Source organism: Ctenopharyngodon idella, chromosome 24 (genome assembly GCF_019924925.1).
Source record: "Ctenopharyngodon idella isolate HZGC_01 chromosome 24, HZGC01, whole genome shotgun sequence".
Classification (NCBI taxonomy): domain Eukaryota; kingdom Metazoa; phylum Chordata; class Actinopteri; order Cypriniformes; family Xenocyprididae; genus Ctenopharyngodon; species Ctenopharyngodon idella.
Window position 1 is genome coordinate 3,176,471 of NC_067243.1, and position 20,049 is coordinate 3,196,519.

Here is a 20,049-nt window from a genome sequence, read left to right on the forward strand (position 1 = left end):
ACTGAACAGACTGAATTCAGTCACTTCTGCTGTCTGGACGTGATGCTTTCCATTTGATTTTCATGACATTTTCATATATATTTTCATCATCACCACATTTTCAGCAGAAGTGAAACTGGTGTGTTCCAGTCCAGATCATGTGACCAATCAAACAGTGAGACTGAAAAGCCCATTTGCATTGTCAGGGTGGAGTGATTGTGATCCTCTCAGAATAGAGCAGCTCTGTCTCCAGAGACCATGTTCAAACCCCAAGAGCTTTATTTGACATTTACATCAAGTTTGTGAAAAGCACCTGCATCTTCATCTGTTAGTTGAATGAAGTTGTCAGACACAAAGTGAACTTGTTGAGAAGCTTTATTGAATGTTACAGCAGATTGAAAGATCACACAGTGCTTTGACACGCCAGCTCTCTTTCAGTATTGAGTTGTAAATCACTACAGCTGCAGCACTAGACTCATGTGAATCCTGCCTGACACAGGACACTCAGATACGGCTCATCTTCAGGAGAGAAACATCAGCACTCAGAGCTCTTGTGGAACGAGACCTCATGAGGAGCTCCATCATGTGTTACTCTGCAGACGTACACCTCTCCCTTTTCCCAGCGTGCTTTGCTGAGGGTCAGGACGCTACTGCGGCTGTAGCGGCCGTCCCGCTGGCTCTCTGCGCTGGTCACGACCCCCTCGGTGACCTCTGACCCGTCCAGTGTCCAGCTCACCAGCGCCCCCTGTGGAGAGTAAGAGCTGAGCAGGCAGAGCAGTGCGGCTGAGTCTCCAGAGATCTGCAGAGAAGAGGGCGGCAGCAGAGACACTGAGGGCTTCACTGTGGGACCAGCTGCAGGAGACAAACACAACACATTCACAAACACAAAGAAAACACACTGTTTCACTCACAGCATTTCAACAGCAGCAAAAATCACGACAATCTGATCCTTCATGTCATTCAACATCACTAGAGATGATATATACAAATTACACAAACACTATATACATGTAACTCAATTTCAAACTGCAGTTTTGTGACTAAAACCAAATTAAAATTATATCACTGTTAACAATTACAAAACAATAAATTAAACATTTCTATACGTAATCATATTTTATATAAATTGTGCTTTTTTTTATAAAGCACTGAATTATGAGCACAACTTGAACAAAAGAGAATCAGTATTATTGACTTAACATAACATTAACATAACATTTACATTCTGATGTTAAATCTCTTCTTAAACATGATATTGACAATGAAACACATTTACAATAACTATATGAATTTTTTTTTCTGAATGTTTAGATTATATAATCATAAAACAATTTGTAACACTTTAACCTCTTATATATATAACACATTTTTTTTAATGCACCTTATAATGCATTGTATGATCTCATGAATAATTGTAACCATATTTATACTACATCATAAATCTTATCTATTCATTGAACACAACTTTAGAAAGTATAATGCCTTAAAACGAAAGCATTTCAGAATCTGAAAATATTACAATGCATTTTAACTTTGGTTATAAATATTTATGAAAATATATAATGCATTGTAATGTTCATTACGAATATGTTTATAATGCTTTATACATCAGCACTTTAAGTTAATGTTAAGTATTTTTGATGTATTATGTATTTTAATACACATAATACATAACCACATTATACCTCATTATAATATAATCTATTCATTGTTACAACTTTACAAAGTATAATGCATTAAAAAACGACAAACAAACAGTTTCAGATCTAACAAGAAATCTAGAAATATTCTAATGCATTTTATCTTTCAATACTTTATGACAAGATATCAGGCATTATAACATGCATCCAAGTAAAGCATTACCACAATATCTAATACTAATTATAATTAATAAATGTTGTTCTTGTTTTAAAATCTAAATTAATAGTAATAATAATAATAATTTTTATTATATATATATATATATATATATATATATTAGAAATTAAACAGACCGACTTACCGAGCACCAGTTTAGTTCCTCCACCGAATGTGTACCACAGTGATACAATCTAATGAAACGGTCGTACAAAAACCTCTATTCCACTCGAGTGAACACAAACTCCAGCAGAAAGAGAGAAACAACACTTCAACACACTGATATTAGAAGAAACTCAGATCTTCTCAACACTTATTTAGATTATAGACAAAATATGTTGTTATTGCTTGAAAAACAGTGTAATTCTTTTCACAAGCAGTTGAAGAGTTTATTCATCTACAACAGATATCATTCAGTTTGACTTTCTATCCTATATTTCTCATTCATTCTCTTGTTGTGTGCTGATATAACACTGTGTAAAGAAATATATTTGATGATCTGTGACCTCTGAGGTGACCTTTGACCTCTTTTATCATGGATGATGTTGTGGAGTTTCTCATAATGATCTTCTGTTCTTCATATGAAGCTCAATCATCATGATTCACAGAAAAACCTGCAGCTTCAGACTTCAATCTTCAGTCAAAATGTGGACAAATAATCATTTTGCATGTTCTACACAGTCAAGCATGTTTTCATATACAGGTCTGTTATAAAAGTATCTGGACTCATTATGAATCTCCACACAAGATCATGAAACGTGAACAAGCTCTAATATGTCTCCATCTTTATCAGCCTGTTTCTTCTCCATTTGATGATTTCAGACACACATGAGGCTTCATGATAGATGGAGTGACACCATGAACTCTGATTAGAGATTCACAATCAGTCCTGATACTTTCTGAACAGACTCATGATTCATGATCTTACTTTAGTGATGGAGGTTCATCTAGTGGAAGTGTAGCAGTGATGATGGTCACATGACTGAATATGGACACAGATGTGGACGTTCATCTGCACATCCTCAGTGTCTCAGTGTCAGAATGAAAATAAAACTACTGAACTAACTAAAAATATCATTAGTCATCATTCTGTAACTCTAGGGTATATTAGTTTGTCTGTTGTAAATCCTACCCACTTCTTTGCATTGTCACACATGCTTCAGTGCTCTGAGAGTGTTTATAGTGCTGTGAGTTTAACACTTCATGACTGAGAGCAGAACAGAACACAATCTTCATCATCACACAAGACGAAAGAACAACAATGAACAAAATCACCTTCTTCATCTGGACTCTCACACTGTTTGCTCAAGGTTTGTGTGAGACAGTCTTTACAATAATTATTAATTCTTTTAAAATGTCAAATATATATTTCATTTTGTTTCTGTTTTCTTTCAGAGTGTAGAGGACAGATCACTGTAACTCAGAATCCATCAACAATAACAGTTCAACCAGGACAAGAAGTCAGAATAAACTGTAAAACCAGCAGTAGAGTGTATAATGGTAATGAAATAGCCTGGTACTTACAGAAACCTGGAGAAGCTCCTAAACTCCTCATATATGCAGCAACAAGCCGTTATACTGGAACTCCATCTAGATTCAGTGGCAGTGGATCTGACAGTGATTTCACTCTGACCATCAGTGGAGTCCAGACTGAAGATACAGGAGATTATTACTGTCAGAGTGGACACAGTGGTCCAGTGTTCACACAGTGATAAAGAGTGGTACAAAAACCTCGGTCAGTCAGACTTCACAGTGATGCACTGATACAGCTGAGAGATACTGCAGCTGCTCATTCAACACAATCACACACAACACTGATCAGTGATGGAAGGGGTTCATCATAAAAGACCACCTTAAACAGTTGCATTTTCTGCAAAATTCGAACAATTACTTATTCATTTGGAAGACACTCCCCCCCAAAAGTGACTTGAAATGAATATCTACATGAGCATTTGATCATCAGTGAGTCAAAAATACTGCTCATGTTTCTGTGTTTAAATGTAATAATATAAATCAGATGATTAACTACACTTTTTAATCTGGTTATTCTCAAACCTTTCATTTCCCAACATCTGAAAGAGCCTCATCAACCTAATTCATATAAGTGGAGAAAAATTAGACCTCAATTACTATATAGAAAAACTTTCCTACATCATCCTAAACAACTTTTTCACAGACAGAAATTGGTTTCCAAACAAAATATCACACATGAGACCATACAAACACTTGGTAACACTTTAGAGATGCACCGATGTATTGGCTAACAATCGGTATGGAAGCTATTATTATCACTATTGGCCATCAGCCGATTGTTTAAAAACTGCCGATGGTCAGGGCCGATTATATCCTGTCAATCAAAAGGGTGCGAAAAGACGTGTTCAGACTGCAACTCATACATAGCCTACTGTGTGTGAAGAAACTCGCTCTTGTGTTGAATTTTAACGCATTAACAGATTAAAAATAGTGACGTTAAAGCAGGCTCTTTTTGACCCTATGAATCACCCATAGTTCAAGCCAGGGTTGCCAGGTCTGCGTTTTTTTCTTCAAATATTACTTGTAGCACCTTGCCTCCCATCCAATAATCGCAAAAAGATTTGTGCTTTATTACTTCTGATAAGAATTAAAGTTTCATTTTTCAAATTCTGTCCATTTTATCATGAAATTCAAACACTAAATGACATTTTGATGCTCTTAAATGTGACGTGTCAGATCGCTGTAATGCCTCAGTTCAGGCGGCAGCGCGGAGCGCGAGTCTTTTCTTCCTCTTTAATACAAGTTATATCTCGAAAAATATGAATGAACATCAAAGGTATGTTGAAATATATTGTACAACTTACCAGAATGTATCATGTCTCATGTAATCACTTTATTTGTGTTTCAACCACGGAAAGACGTCAATAAAACAGCTTGTGAACAATATGTCGCATCATGTCACTTTTACCTCGAGAATGTTTTCCAATGTTCACAGTTCCTTAGCTATATATATATATATATATATATATATATATATAAAACACTAGAGAGGAGCTTATTTACTGTTAATTATATGTTTGTGCAAATTTGTCATGAAGACAAGTGCGAAAACGACCTTATGTGATACTAAGTTTTATACATTTCAGTTTTTATTTGAGTGTAATTATTATATCTGAAAATAAACAGCAGCTGAATATAAAACTTCTGTTGTTAATTGTAACCTCTAATATTGTAGTGTACCAAATGAGAGGGTTCCCTGTATAGTTTGCAACATTATTTGGGAGCGATTTTTTTACTATCGGTATCAGTATCGGCCGATATCATTCTGAATAATCGGCTATAGGTATCGGCAGAGAAATTTAGTATTGGTGCATCTCTACTAGGGGTGCTCCGATCCGCCTTTTTCGCTTCCGATACCGATTCCGATACCTGGGATTCAGTATCGGCCGATACCGATCCGATATTCAAGTAATAATAAAAAAAAGTGTGACATTACCTAATAAACTGTATGCATCACTGTGTGGAAGAAACTGGGATCATTCTTTTGTGCAAGGCATCAGGCTTGACTTAAACATTACTTTCCTAACTTTGTAAAACAAAATAACAAACAGACACAAATGTAGTGAATTATTTATTAAATAATTGTGCATCAGTGCAACAGTGCAAGCTTCACTAGCTTGGTAGACATTCAAAATAAACAGAAGTCCAGCTGACTCCTTCATCCATGACTCATGGCTTGTTTTTCATGAATGTTCGGGTCATACATGACATAAACTAAATATATTTATATATAAATACTATAAAATTAAAAGATTTCTTTTAAATTTATAGCGGAGTTTTTTTTTTTTTTTTTTAATGAGGCAGCAACATATGATAGATAGGACAGAACAAAAAATGCTATTAACAATCTTTCATTGCGCAAAAGTATTATAATATGAACGGCTCCCATACAGAGCGGCACAAAGCGCTTATGCGCATCCCGTGTGCAGAATGATGCGCTTGAAGCATCATGGAGTCGCAGCGCGCAGCATTGAAAAGTTAAAAGCACAAAGTGAAGATATGCTGATGCGTATTGTATTACCGGTATCTTTGTCTACAGATGAAGTATAATAATAGAAACATTGAATCATCTTGGAGAGAGTTTCATTGTGTTGACTGTCGTAACCGAACATGACTCGCAGTTTAAATGCTGAATTGAGAATGACTGACAGCCGCAGCGGAGGGAGGCATTTACGTGAACTTTAATTTAACGACTTAAATATTTATCTGAACCTCAAATTAAACTATGGAATGGCTTCTCAACACTTGGAATATAGTGCATGGAAACTTTATGGTGCTTTTTAATGTTTTTGTGCCTTTTGTGGGGATTAACAATAACACAGATTAGTATACGCACAATATCGGATTTGGATCGGTCCCATCCGGCCGATACCCGATCCGGCAAAAATGGCAGTATCGGAGCCGATACCCGATCTGAGTATCGGATCGGTGCATCCCTAATCTCTACTTTATGTTAGAGTCTTTTAACTAGTTGCTTTTTAGCATACATACTACTAGAATATTGGCTGTTTATAAGTACTTATTAAGCACATATTAATGCCTTATTCTACATTCTTAATCCTACCCAATACCTAAACTTAACAACTACCTTACTAACTATTAATAAGCAGTAAATTAGGAGTTTGAGGGTAAAGTCGTAGTTAATAGTGAATACATTGTCCCTATACTAAAGTGTTACCAAACACTCTGCATACTCCTGAAAAGATCAACGTCACCACTTTAAATTAGACAACATGCCTTCATTATTCAATAAATTAAAACAGTATGGTAAGAAATAGCAGTTTGCAATATCAAGCAGCATAATAAGCTGTTTTGTACAGCTAAAAATAACTGGAAGTGAATGACAAATCATACATTCAATTTACAAAATGGCTATAAATAAGGTGGACTTCGACAATAATCTGCCATTTCTTTAAAATGAGACCAAACTTAAGTCCTTACTCCAAAGCTTAACTTTTAAGACAGTTTTTTTTTTTTTTTTTTTTTTTGACATGGACATTTTTGTCCTCTAAGGACCTCAGAGTAACTTTTTTAACCCTTAAATGCATACCTCGGGTCTTTATCGCCCCGGGACATCATTTACTACCCTCCTCCTCATTCATTTTCCAAAGTTAGAGGGGGTCCCAAATGGCGTCCTTCTAGTCAGACATGCTTTTTCTCTGTCCTTGGTAGACGTGGAGTTTGCAGCTGGAAAGTACGTCCTAGCTTTTCTTTTATCTCATTTATTATGAAGATACCTTACATCTTAATGATATTTAAGAAATAGACATTTTGGATGGGCAAAAGGAGAAGTAGGAAACACTCCTCTCCTCACAACACTGATGCTAATGAGATGGAACTTGCTCATGAGTCTGTTATGGAGCCCCGTTGCCTGGCCGATTTCCCTAGTCTGCCTGAAACACCCCAAAAAACTGATTCTCCGGCTAAAAAAATGGAATCGAGTCTGTGCAAAACCTGATTCTGAGAACACTTCGGAAGTACTTGAAGCTATTCATGCACTTGGCTTTAAACTCGATCAAACGCATTTAAAGGTTTCGGCGATTGAGAAAACTACGGAGCTCACTTCGGCCAAGGTGGACAGTTTAGCAACTTCTGTGCAACAGCTCATCGTCGAAGTTAACTCTCACAACGAACAGATATCCCTGATGGAGAAAGAAATGCAGGCTCTAAAGGATGAAAATGCGACTTTGAAGTCTAATATAGCAGAGGCTCAACGTTACACTCGACGATGGTCCCTTAAATTGCATGGCTTGAAGGAGGATGATGGTAAAAAAAAAAAGTCAGACGGATAACTATCGATGCTCTTGTGAAAATTGCTCCACATCTTCAAGGCCAGCTTGATCAGGTGGTGGATGTAGTTCATTGTCTTAGTCATAAATCAACACCACCAAATGCTATTCATAAGCAGCCCATTGTCATTCTATTCTCGATGTGGCATTACCGTGACGAGATTTGGAGGGCAGCCAAAAACTCTAGTTTTTTCTGTACAATCCCCTACGCATCTCTGAGCTGCTATCACCTGAAGACAAAGTGGTAAGAGATAAATTGTGGCAGAGGGTGAAGAAGGCTAGAGAGGAAGGTAAACGGGCTGTATTTCGTGGTCCATATGCATACGTCGAGGGGAAAAGGATTGACACTAATGACTGATTGAATTCTGATTGAAAAACCATAAGAGGCATCTTCAAACTTTCTTTCATGCCGGACGTTTTTTTTGTTTATGTTTACTGCCTGCTGCATCTCTGGGTTTTTCAAATTTAACCTAGTAAATTTCACCTTCAAGACAGGTCTTGAAGCTTGGTAATTTGTGAATTAAACATTTTTATTGTTTTTTTTCTTTTTTTGTTGTTGTTGTTCAGATTCTAGTTCTTTTTCAGAATGGATTTTAAGTTTAATTCTTTGAGCACAGCATCTTTGAATGTAAGGGGCGTTCGAGAAATTATGAAGTGAAAGGCTTTATTTCTTTTTTTAAAACGGACAGATGCCGACATTATTTTTTGTCAAGAGACACATTCTATGGACTTGGATGAAAAATTTTGGAAATCTCAGTGGGGAAAATCTATTTTTTTTCAGTCATGGCACTTCGCATTCAGCGGGAGTTTTGATGAACAGATTTAAAGGAGACGTTCTGAACTCTGTTACATGTGAAAACGGAAGATGGGTTATTCTGACTGTGAAACTGGACAATACTACATTTATACTTTGTAATATTTATGGTCATAACTCCAATCCATTGAACAAGGCCTTATTTGCAAAGGTTTCTGATATTATTCAATGCAAATTTAATGCATTCCAAGCTTCATATGTTATATTTTCAGGCGATTTTAATGAATGCTTGGATAATTTGAGTATCCTCCTCCTTCTCAATGTGATGCACAATCTAACTTAGCTTCTCTATGTGCCAATTTATCACTTACTGATACTTGGCGATTCTACAACCCCGGGATATCAGAATAAACTGGTCTAACAAAGACAAATCTTTGCAATCTAGAATTGACATGTTCTTTATTTCTACCTCTGCTTTGCAATATGTCAAGGAAATTGTTCATATTTATGCCCCTTTAACTGATCATAAGCTTATTTCTTTAATGCTTACAGGCAAAAAAGAGAACTCTAGTCTTAGAGGGTACTGGAAATTTAATAATAATCTTCTTAAGGATGAGTGCTTTAATAATAGTGTTAAAAAATTGCCAATGATATTTTGGGAGGTGTAAAGGAAGGATTTAAAAGTAAATGGGAATTTTTCAAATATAACGGCAGAAAGATTGCAGTTAATAAACTTAGTAAAGAATTAGTAAAGAAATGAGTTAGAATTAATTGATAAATTAGGGAAATTGGAACAGAAGCAAAACCTTAGTAGGGAGGAAGAAGCTGAATTGGTCTCAATTCAATCCCATCTAGACCTGATCTATTTAGACTTGGCTAAAGGTGCTTTTATTCGTTCTAGGGCGAAATGGCTTGAAGAGGGTGAAAAAAATACAAGTTATTTTTTTCGCACTTGAGAAAAGAAATTGAAACTGCTTATTAATGGGAATCCTTGTATGGATCCATCAAAATTTTCTGACTTTGTTTGCTCATTTTATAAAGAACTATATAATTCCAAATTCGATCTATATAATTGTGAAGAGTTCATTCAAATAGTCCATCAACATATTCCTATTATTGATAAAGAATTTCAAGACTTCTGTGAATCCAATATAACTTGAGATCAAAGATGCCCTAATTAGAATGAAAAAAGGGAAAGCACCAAGTATAGATGGGTTGACAGTAGAATTTTACTTACATTTTTGGGAACTGATTGAAATTCCTCTTTATAATATGTATAATGAATGTATTAACAGTGGCGAAATGACTACTACTATGAAACAAGGTATCATTTCGTTAATTGCTAAACTGGATAAAGATCCACACTTGATAGAAAATTGGAGACCAATCTCTCTTCTAACAATTGATTATAAATTAAATACTTTAGTATTTGCAAATAGATTATGAGAAGGTTTAAATAAAATTATTAGTGAACATCAATCAGGTTTTTTAAAAGGTCGACACATAACTAACAATATTAGACTTGTGCTTGACCTTTTGGATTATGCTGAGAATGTTGATGAAGGAGCAGTTTTTTTTTTTTTTTTTTTCTGGACTTTTATAAAGCGTTCGAAACAATTGAACATCAATTCTTATTTAAAACTATAACGCTTTTTGGATTTGGAAATACATTTTTGAATGTAGTTAAAATGTTTTACAATGACATTAATAGTCCTGTAATACTTAACACTTCCACCTCTAAAAGATTTGACATTAACCGTGGAGTACGTCAAGGTTGTCCAATTTCCCCCTTTTTATTTTTGTTGGTAGTTGAATTATTATCCATTGGTATTGTTAATAATGAACAAATTCAATGTCTTCAAATTTTTGGTAAAGAAATTAAAATATCACAATTGGCAGATGACACAACTTTATTTTTAAAGAGCTTCTCTCTTATTCCCAGTGCTATCTCCTTCATTAATATTTTCTCTAAGGCTTCTGGTTTAACTCTTAATTTATCCAAATGTGAAATCCCCCCTTTACACAATTTAAATGATAAAGTTATTAATAACATTTCAGTGAAGACCTCTGTCAAATACCTATGAATTCTTGTAACAAAGGATGTTACAGAAAGACAAAATTTAAATTTATCCTATAGATTAAAAAAGACAAAAGCGTTATTAAACTGTTGGTTACAACCTGATCTCTCTGTTTATGGTTGTGTCCTATTATCTAAAGCAGAAGGCTTATCTCGATTGGTCTATCCCTCCCTATCTTTGTATGTTAAAGATTCTTATTGTAAAGATATCAATAATTTGTTTTATTCTTTTATTTGGAAAAACAAATCCCAAAGACTTAAAAAAAGGTTTTTTTTACTAATAAGAAAGCTGAAGGTAATCGTAACTCCCTTTGGAACCACATCCCACACAGTCTCTTTAACCAAAAAGGTGGCTTAAAATTTCTATTCACTTGTGAGTTTAATATTTCTAAACTCCCTCTTAAATTGTCCAAATTCCACCAACAAGTGCTTTTAACCTGGAAAATTTGCTACTAGCACAATTTCTCTCCTCATACTTCCTTTATTTGGAATAATGCCAATATAACGACTGCCAATAAATCTTTATTTTTAAAGGGAATTGGTTTAACAGTGATATTAATCATCTTATGAATATGTTTGATAATTATGGGAATCTTTTAACTTACGAGCAATTCATGCAAATCTACAGTTTCCCTGTGCATTTTAAGGAATTTAATTCGGTCATTAAAGCTATTCCTCCTACTCTTGTTCATCTTGTTAGAAGTCATATTCACTATAACTCTACAATAATGACAAAACCTAAATTAATTTTAAACAGTCTTGAACTGATTGATAAAAAATGCAATAACAAACATATTTGTACTATTTTCCAAAAGCAAAATAAAATAACACCTAGAGGAAAATTCTTTTGGAACTCTATTATTGATAATATTAATTGGAAGACTGTTTGGTTAATCCCCTTTAAATATTGTATCAATAACAAAACTAAAGAAATACATTTTAAAATTTTGCATACCATCTACCCTGTTAAATCAATAAATTCAAGATACTCTGATATTGATGACTTATGCTCCTTTTTTTAAAAAATGAGAAAGAGATGTTAACACATTTGTTTTTTGATTGTAAAATTACCCAAAATTTTTGGAAGGAATTGGCAGAATTTATTTTAATCTAGTAAAGGATAAATACTGTTTTTCTATAGGATATTATTGTGTACTATGAAAACAATGTTAACAAAGATCTTGAATACATTGTTAATTTATTCATATTGCTGGCAAAATTTTATATACATAAACAAAAATGCTTAAATTCATCCCTGATTTTTAAAGTATTTTTAGTGGAATTTGATTGTTTTATATTATCTCTAAAATTGTTAAAAAACAAAAAGTCATTAACATGTATAAAATATTATTATAACACTTTGTATTGCACTTATGCTATGCTCTGTTTGTAAATTGTTCTATGCTCATTAAAAAAAAAAGAAAAAAAAAGAAAAAAAAAAAAGTTAGACATCTTAGTATTCCTCAATTCATTATAAACTATATAACAAGAAAAAAAATATATAAAAGAATGCCTATTTTTCTATTCATTTTTTGTAAAAAAAATTGTATAGGTTTGCTAATGACCCGAGGTGTGTGTATGTATATTTCTTTCTGCACAACAATAAAATCTTTGATGACGGAATAAGTGCAATTCACCTTAATTTCACAAGGTGGCAAAGTCTGATACACAACGATGAAGTGTCGTTCCATTCAGACAGAAAACCAAAGAATAGGCAAAACATGAAATGGCTCAGCGATTTACTGCAGAGCAAGTAGTGAATGCAGTCAAATATGACTCACTGTCACTGGATGATGGATCTGGTGAAACTGTTAGCGATCGAAATATTGATTTTGAAGATGTTGAAAATGATAGTTTTGAGAATATGTTTAAGATCACGAATGGGCTCATATTCTCAATATCAAACATATTCTCAAAACTATAATTTGCTGCATGTATAGGAAATGAGGTCTGATGAGGACAGTGATGATGGCATAAAACATCTGCTCAAAATGAACCCTTCCAAGCTCCAAAAGGTAACAAAATATGTTTTTTATTTTATTCTTCTGTAATGGTTATTTTAATATCAGAGGAGTTTTATATTATCACGACAGGTGGAGATCCATCCATGTCAGATATAGATCCAGGTTGCTAAAGACTTAAGTTGCATTTGTTTGGTTCGTTCTTCAATCTCAAACTATTATTTTGTTTTTATTATTAAGAGGTCTGCACAAGAGTTAACTGTAAACTGTGCAAACATTAAACTTGAAATTAAATGTCTTGCTTTTGGAAGTGTTCTGTTAACTCTGTTAATCTATAATTACTAAAACTGAAACTTTACACAAAATAAAAACTAAAGCAAAACTAATAAAACCATTAATGAAACTGTCACGATCACCTGCTGGAGTGCCCTGGTTGTTCATTGCCATTCACACATGGACTACATCCCCCACAATCCTCTGCCTGGTCTCATCATCACTGATTGTCTACAGCTGTGTATCATTAACTTGTTAGTCCCAGCCTATATAAACCATGTTCAGTCTGTCAGTCATTGGTAAGTCTTGTATGCGTCTGTGCTGCATTTGCCCTGGTTTCATGTCTCTTGGTTTTTTGGATTCTCTGTCTGTTCCACTGGATTTCTCTGTTCTGCTTCTGCCCTGGACTCTGTTATTGTTTGGACTGTTTGCCTGTGTTTTGACCTTTGCCTGTTCTGTGGATTATGATTGTGGATACCCTTCTAATAAATACTGCATTTGGATCCTCAACCTTTGTGTCTTGAAGCAGTTTTATGACAGAAACTAACTAAAACTAAACTGAAATTTATAGCAAATTTGAAAACGATATTAAATTAAAACTAATTTTTAAAAAGGCAACTAGAAAATTCCAAAAAATTCCAGTGTCAGATCTCTTCTCATTTAACAAATGAATGAAATGAATCTTCTGCTAGTCATTTGGAGATGTTTCACTTGTATTACGTACATCCGTGGTGCGAGATGTTTCAAAAAGTGGTGGGGACAATATGGACCCTGGCAAAAAGTGGTGGTGGACATGTCACACCCGTCCCACCCGCAAATTATGCCTATGGGTATATGTAATTCATTTTGTAGAACAAAACATCAGTATTGTCAAGTTATGTTTACCACAGACCTTAATTTACTCATAAATTGAAAAAAAAAAAAAAAAAGTCAGTGGGTCACTGCAGCTGCCGTTAGAAGCTCCAGTTGATATAGAAACAGTCAGTGTTCTGAGACATGCGCTTATGACTGCACATTGGCTGGTCCAGTCTGAAAAATACAGTTTTTGTCATGATTTGAATGTTTAGAAGCAACATTTATGAGACAGCTGTTGTGAGATTTCATTGTATTACGTAATTCAATCGTAAACTTGGTGAACAGCTTTGGAGAATTCAATTTTTCCTCATTGATAGAGATAGAAGCTGTACTTGCATGACTAAAACAGCTGTACAAGAGGTGTTTCAAAGATGTATTTTATTACATTAATATATATATATAATAGTGTATATATATATATATATATATATATATATATATATATATATATACAGGTGCTGGTCATATAATTAGAATATCGTGAAAAAGTTCATTTTTTTATTGTAAATTATTTTAAAAAATGAAACTTTCATATATTCTAGATTCCCTACATGTAAAGTAAAACATTTCAAAAGTTTTTTTTTGTAAATTTGTTGATTAGAGCGTACAGCTAATGAAAGTCCAAAATCCAGTATCTCAAAATATTAGAATATTTACATTTGAGTTTCATTAAATGACCATCCCTACAGTATAAAATCCGGGTATCTTTTGTTTTTTGAAACCACACTAATGGGGAAGACTGCTGACTTGGCAATGGTCCAGGAGACAATCATTGACACCCTCCACAAAGAGAGTAAGTCACAGAAGGTCATTACTGAATGGGGTGGCTGTTTACAGAGTGATGTATCAAAGCATATTAAATGCAAAGTTGACTGGAAGGAAGAAATTGGGTAGGCAAAGGGATGGGGATGACCGCAAGCTTGAGAATACTGTCAAGTAAAGCTGATTCAAACACTTGGGAGAGCTTCACAATGAGTAGAATGAAGCCGGAGTCAGCGCATCAAGAGTCACCACACTCAGACATCTTCAGGAAAAGGACTACCAAGCCACTTCTGAACCAGAGACAACGTCAGAAGCATCTTACCTGGGCTAAGGAGAAAAAGAACTGGACAGTGAACAGTGGTCGAAAGTCCTCTTTTCAGATAAAAGTAAATTTTGCATTTCATGTTGAAATCATGGTCCCAGAGTCTGAAGGAAGACTGGAGAGGCACAGAATCCAAGCTGCTTGAAGTCTAGTGTGAAGTTTCTGAAGTCAATAATGATTTGGGGGGGGCGTGACGTCTGCTGGTGTTGGTCCATTGTGTTTTATCAAGTGCAAAGTCAATGCAGCCATCTTCCAGGAGATTTTGAAGCATTTTATGCTTCCATCTGCTGACAAGCTTTATGGAGATGCTGATTTCCTTTTCCAGCAGAACTTTAGCACCTGCCCACAGTGCAAAAACCACTTCCAAGTGGTTTGCTGACCATGATATTACTGTGCTTTATTGGCCAGCCAATATGCCTGACCTGAATCTATGGGATATTTTCAAGAGAAAGATGAGAAACAGTCGATCCAACAATATACAGATGATCTGAAGGCTCAATAGTGCCTCAGCAGTGCCACAGGCTGATCACTTCCATGCCACACTTCACTGATGCAGTAATTTGTGCTAGGAGCAAGTCATTTGCTGTAATATGTCCTGCCGATCAAGTATTGAGTGCACAAAAGAACATACTTTAAAGAACTTTAACTTTTCTGTTTTGCAAATCCATTTTTTGATTGATTTTAGGAAATATTCTAATATTTTGAAATACTGGATTTTGGACTTTCATGAGCTGTACGCTCTAATCATCAAAATTTTAAAAAAAAAACTTTTGAAATGTTTTACTTTACATGTAGGGAATCTAGAATATATGAAAGTTTCATTTTTAAAAATAATTTATAATAAAAAAATGAACTTTTTGATGATATTCTAATTATATGACCAGCACCTGTATAATAGTGTATATATATATATATATATATATATATATATATATATATAATAGTGTATATATATATATATATATATATATATATATAATAGTATATATAACATTTGAAGTGGATCAAAAAAGTTCATCAAAGTTGATATATATATAGTTTATATTGTGCTTTGGCAATGTAAAGCCTTTCTTTTAACCCTGTCAGTAAAACTATTGGACTCTGAATGTATATCGTCCTGATCTCTCTTCTGTCTTTTGCATTCAGAGGGTGTTTTACATGAGCGGCACATGCTTCACTGCTCTGAATGTGTTTATAGCTCTATGAACTGAACATGACATGATCAAGAGCTCTTCTTCATCAACCAACAAACATGACTTTCAGCATCATCTTTGTCTTGACTCTGGCAGTGTTTTGTCCAGGTTTGAATAATGATTTATGATTATATTTTCAGAGATAAATGACTGTGTGTGAATATTTGACTTCTATTGTTCCTCATTGACAGAATCTATTGGGCAGGTGACAGTGACTCAAACTCACTCAGAGCTGCTCGCTCAAACTGGACAACTAGTCAAAATAACCTGTAAAACTAGCAGTAGTGTTTCCTGCTGTTGTGGAGGGACTGCATGTCTTAGCTGGTATCTACAAAAACCTGGAGAAGCTCCTAAACTCCTTATTTATGGAGTGAATCAACTGCAGTCAGGAACTCCATCTAGATTCAGTGGCAGTGGATCTGGCAGTGATTTCACTCTGACCATCAGTGGAGTCCAGACTGAAGATACAGGAGATTATTACTGTCAGAGTTTACACTATCCAAACAGTGTATGGGTGTTCACACAGTGATAAAGAGTGGTACAAAAACCTCGGTCAGTCAGACGTCACAGTGATGCACTGATACAGCTGAGAGATACTGCAGCTGCTCATTCAACACAATCACACACAACACTGATCACAGACAAACACTAATAACACTAGATCATCTAAATCAACATCAATCTTGTGTTTATGAAGAGAATGAGTCAGTGTTTAATATGATCATCATGTTTTAGGTGTAATATATGATCCCTGTCAATCAAACTGAACAGACTGAATTCAGTCACTTCTGCTGTCTGGACGTGATGCTTTCCATTTGATTTTCATGACATTTTCATATATATTTTCATCACCACATTTTCAGCAGAAGTGAAACTGGTGTGTTTCAGTCCAGATCATGTGACCAATCAAACAGTGAGACTGAAAAGCCCATTTGCATTGTCAGGGTGGAGTGATTGTGATCCTCTCAGAATAGAGCAGCTCTGTCTCCAGAGACCATGTTCAAACCCCAAGAGCTTTATTTGACATTTACATCAAGTTTGTGAAAAGCACCTGCATCTTCATCTGTTAGTTGAATGATGTTGTCAGACACAAAGTGAACTTGTTGAGAAGCTTTATTGAATGTTACAGCAGATTGAAAGATCACACAGTGCTTTGACACGCCAGCTCTCTTTCAGTATTGAGTTGTAAATCACTACAGCTGCAGCACTAGACTCATGTGATCCTGCCTGACACAGGACACTCAGATACGGCTCATCTTCAGGAGAGAAACATCAGCACTCAGAGCTCTTGTGGAACGAGACCTCATGAGGAGCTCCATCATGTGTTACTCTGCAGACGTACACCTCTCCCTGTTCCCAGCGTGCTTTGCTGAGGGTCAGGACGCTACTGCGGCTGTAGCGGCCGTCCCGCTGGCTCTCTGCGCTGGTCACGACCCCCTCGGTGACCTCTGACCCGTCCAGTGTCCAGCTCACCAGCGCCCCCTGTGGAGAGTAAGAGCTGAGCAGGCAGAGCAGTGCGGCTGAGTCTCCAGAGATCTGCAGAGAAGAGGGCGGCAGCAGAGACACTGAGGGCTTCACTGTGGGACCAGCTGCAGGAGACAAACACAACACATTCACAAACACAAAGAAAACACACTGTTTCACTCACAGCATTTCAACAGCAGCAAAAATCATGACAATCTGATCCTTCATGACATCCAACATCACTAGAGATGATATATACAAATTACACAAACACTATATACATGTAACTCAATTTCAAACTGCAGTTTTGTGACTAAAACCAAATTAAAATTATATCACTGTTAACAATTACAAAACAATAAATTAAACATTTCTATACGTAATCATATTTTATATAAATTGTGCTTTTTTTATAAAGCACTGAATTATGAGCACAACTTGAACAAAAGAGAATCAGTATCATTGACTTAACATAACATTAACATAACATTTACATTCTGATGTTAAATCTCTTCTTAAACATGATATTGACAATGAAACACATTTACAATAACTATATGAATTTTTTTTTTCTGAATGTTTAGATTATATAATCATAAAACAATTTGTAACACTTTAACCTTATATAACACATTTTTTTTTAATTGTAACCATATTTACAATACATTATTAAACTTATCTATTCATTGAACACAACTTTAGAAAGTATAATGCCTTAAAACGAAAGCATTTCAGAATCTGCAAATATTACAATGCATTTTAACTTTAGTTATAAATATATATGAAAATATATAATGCATTATAATGTTCATTACGAATATGTTTATAATGCTTTATACATCAGCACTTTAAGTTAATGTTAAGTATTTTTGATGTATTATGTATTTTAATACACATAATACATAACCACATTATACCTCATTATAATACAATCTATTCATTGTTACAACTTTACAAAGTATAATGCATTAAAAAATGACAAACAAACAGTTTCAGATCTAACAAGAAATCTAGAAATATTCTAATGCATTTTATATTTCAATACTTTATGACAAGATATCAGGCATTATAACATGCATCCAAGTAAAGCATTACCACAATATCTAATACTGATTATAATTAATAAATGTTGTTCTTGTTTTAAAATCTCAATTAATAGTAATAGTAATAATAGTAATAATATATATATATATATATATATATATATATATATATAACTTAAAGTGTAACTTAAAGTGCTGATGTATAAAGCATTATTAACATATTCGTAATGAACATTATAATGCCTTATATATTTTCATAAATTAGAAATTAAACAGACCGACTTACCGAGCACCAGTTTAGTTCCTCCACCGAAAGTCCACCACAGTGATACAATCTAATGAAACGGTCGTACAAAAACCTCTATTCCACTCGAGTGAACACAAACTCCAGCAGAGAGAGAGAAACAACACTTCAACACACTGATATTAGAAGAAACTCAGATCTTCTCAACACTTATTTAGATTATAGACAAAATATGTTGTTATTGCTTGAAAAACAGTGTAATTATTTTCACAAGCAATTGAAGAGTTTATTCATCTACAATAGATATCATTCAGTTTGACTTTCTATCCTGCATTTCTCATTCATTCTCTTGTTGTGTGCTGATATAACACTGTGTAAAGAAATATATTTGATGACCTTTGACCTCTTTTATCATGGATGATGTTGTGGAGTTTCTCATAATGATCTTCTGTTCTTCATATGAAGCTCAATCATCATGATTCACAGAAAAACCTGCAGCTTCAGACTTCAATCTTCAGTGAAAATGTGGACAAATAATCATTTTGCATGTTCTACACAGTCAAGCATGTTTTCATATTCAGGTCTGTTATAAAAGTATCTGGACTCATTATGAATCTCCACACAAGATCATGAAACGTGAACAAGCTCTAATATGTCTCCATCTTTATCAGCCTGTTTCTTCTCCATTTGATGATTTCAGACACACATGAGGCTTCATGATAGATGGAGTGACACCATGAACTCTGATTAGAGATTCACAATCAGTCCTGATACTTTCTGAACAGACTCATGATTCATGATCTTACTTTAGTGATGGAGGTTCATCTAGTGGAAGTGTAGCAGTGATGATGGTCACATGACTGAATATGGACACAGAGATGGACGTTCATCTGCTCATCCTCAGTGTCTCAGTGTCAGGATAAAACTAAAACTACTGAACTAACTAAAAATATCATTAGTCATCATTCTGTAACTCTAGTGTATATTAGTTTGTCTGTTGTAAATCCTGCCCACTTCTTTGCATTGTCACACATGCTTCAGTGCTCTGAGAGTGTTTATAGTGCTGTGAGTTTAACACTTCATGACTGAGAGCAGAACAGAACACAATCTTCATCATCACACAAGACAAAAGAACAACAATGAACAAAATCACCTTCTTCATCTGGACTCTCACACTGTTTGCTCAAGGTTTGTGTGAGACAGTTTTTACAATAATTATTAATTCTTTAAAAATTTCAAATATATATTTCATTTTTGTGTCTGTTTTCTCTCAGAGTGTAGAGGACAGGTCACTGTAACTCAGAGTCCATCAATAATTCATGCTCAACCAGGACAAGAAGTCAGAATAAACTGTAAAACCAGCAGTAGAGTGGATGATGGTAATGACTTAGCCTGGTACTTACAGAAATCTGGAGAAGCTCCTAAACTCCTCATATATGAAGC

General features: G+C 34.7%; 1 long non-coding RNA gene and 1 gene segment (V, D, J or C); both read right to left on the reverse strand.

The window, feature by feature from the left end:
- Positions 1-336: 336 nt before the first annotated feature.
- On the reverse strand, positions 337-7,477 carry LOC127507697 (immunoglobulin lambda constant 7-like). The segment is given in 3 exon segments: positions 337-831; positions 1,982-2,030; positions 7,433-7,477. Coding segments are annotated over 3 exon segments (411 nt in total).
- Positions 7,478-17,194: 9,717 nt separating this feature from the next.
- On the reverse strand, positions 17,195-19,557 carry LOC127507828 (uncharacterized). The gene is made up of 3 exons (XR_007928459.1): positions 19,413-19,557; positions 18,649-19,118; positions 17,195-17,444 (listed from the first exon to the last, which is right to left on the reverse strand). It is a non-coding gene; the product is annotated as an uncharacterized LOC127507828 (long non-coding RNA).
- Between the last annotated feature and the right edge of the window lie 492 nt (positions 19,558-20,049).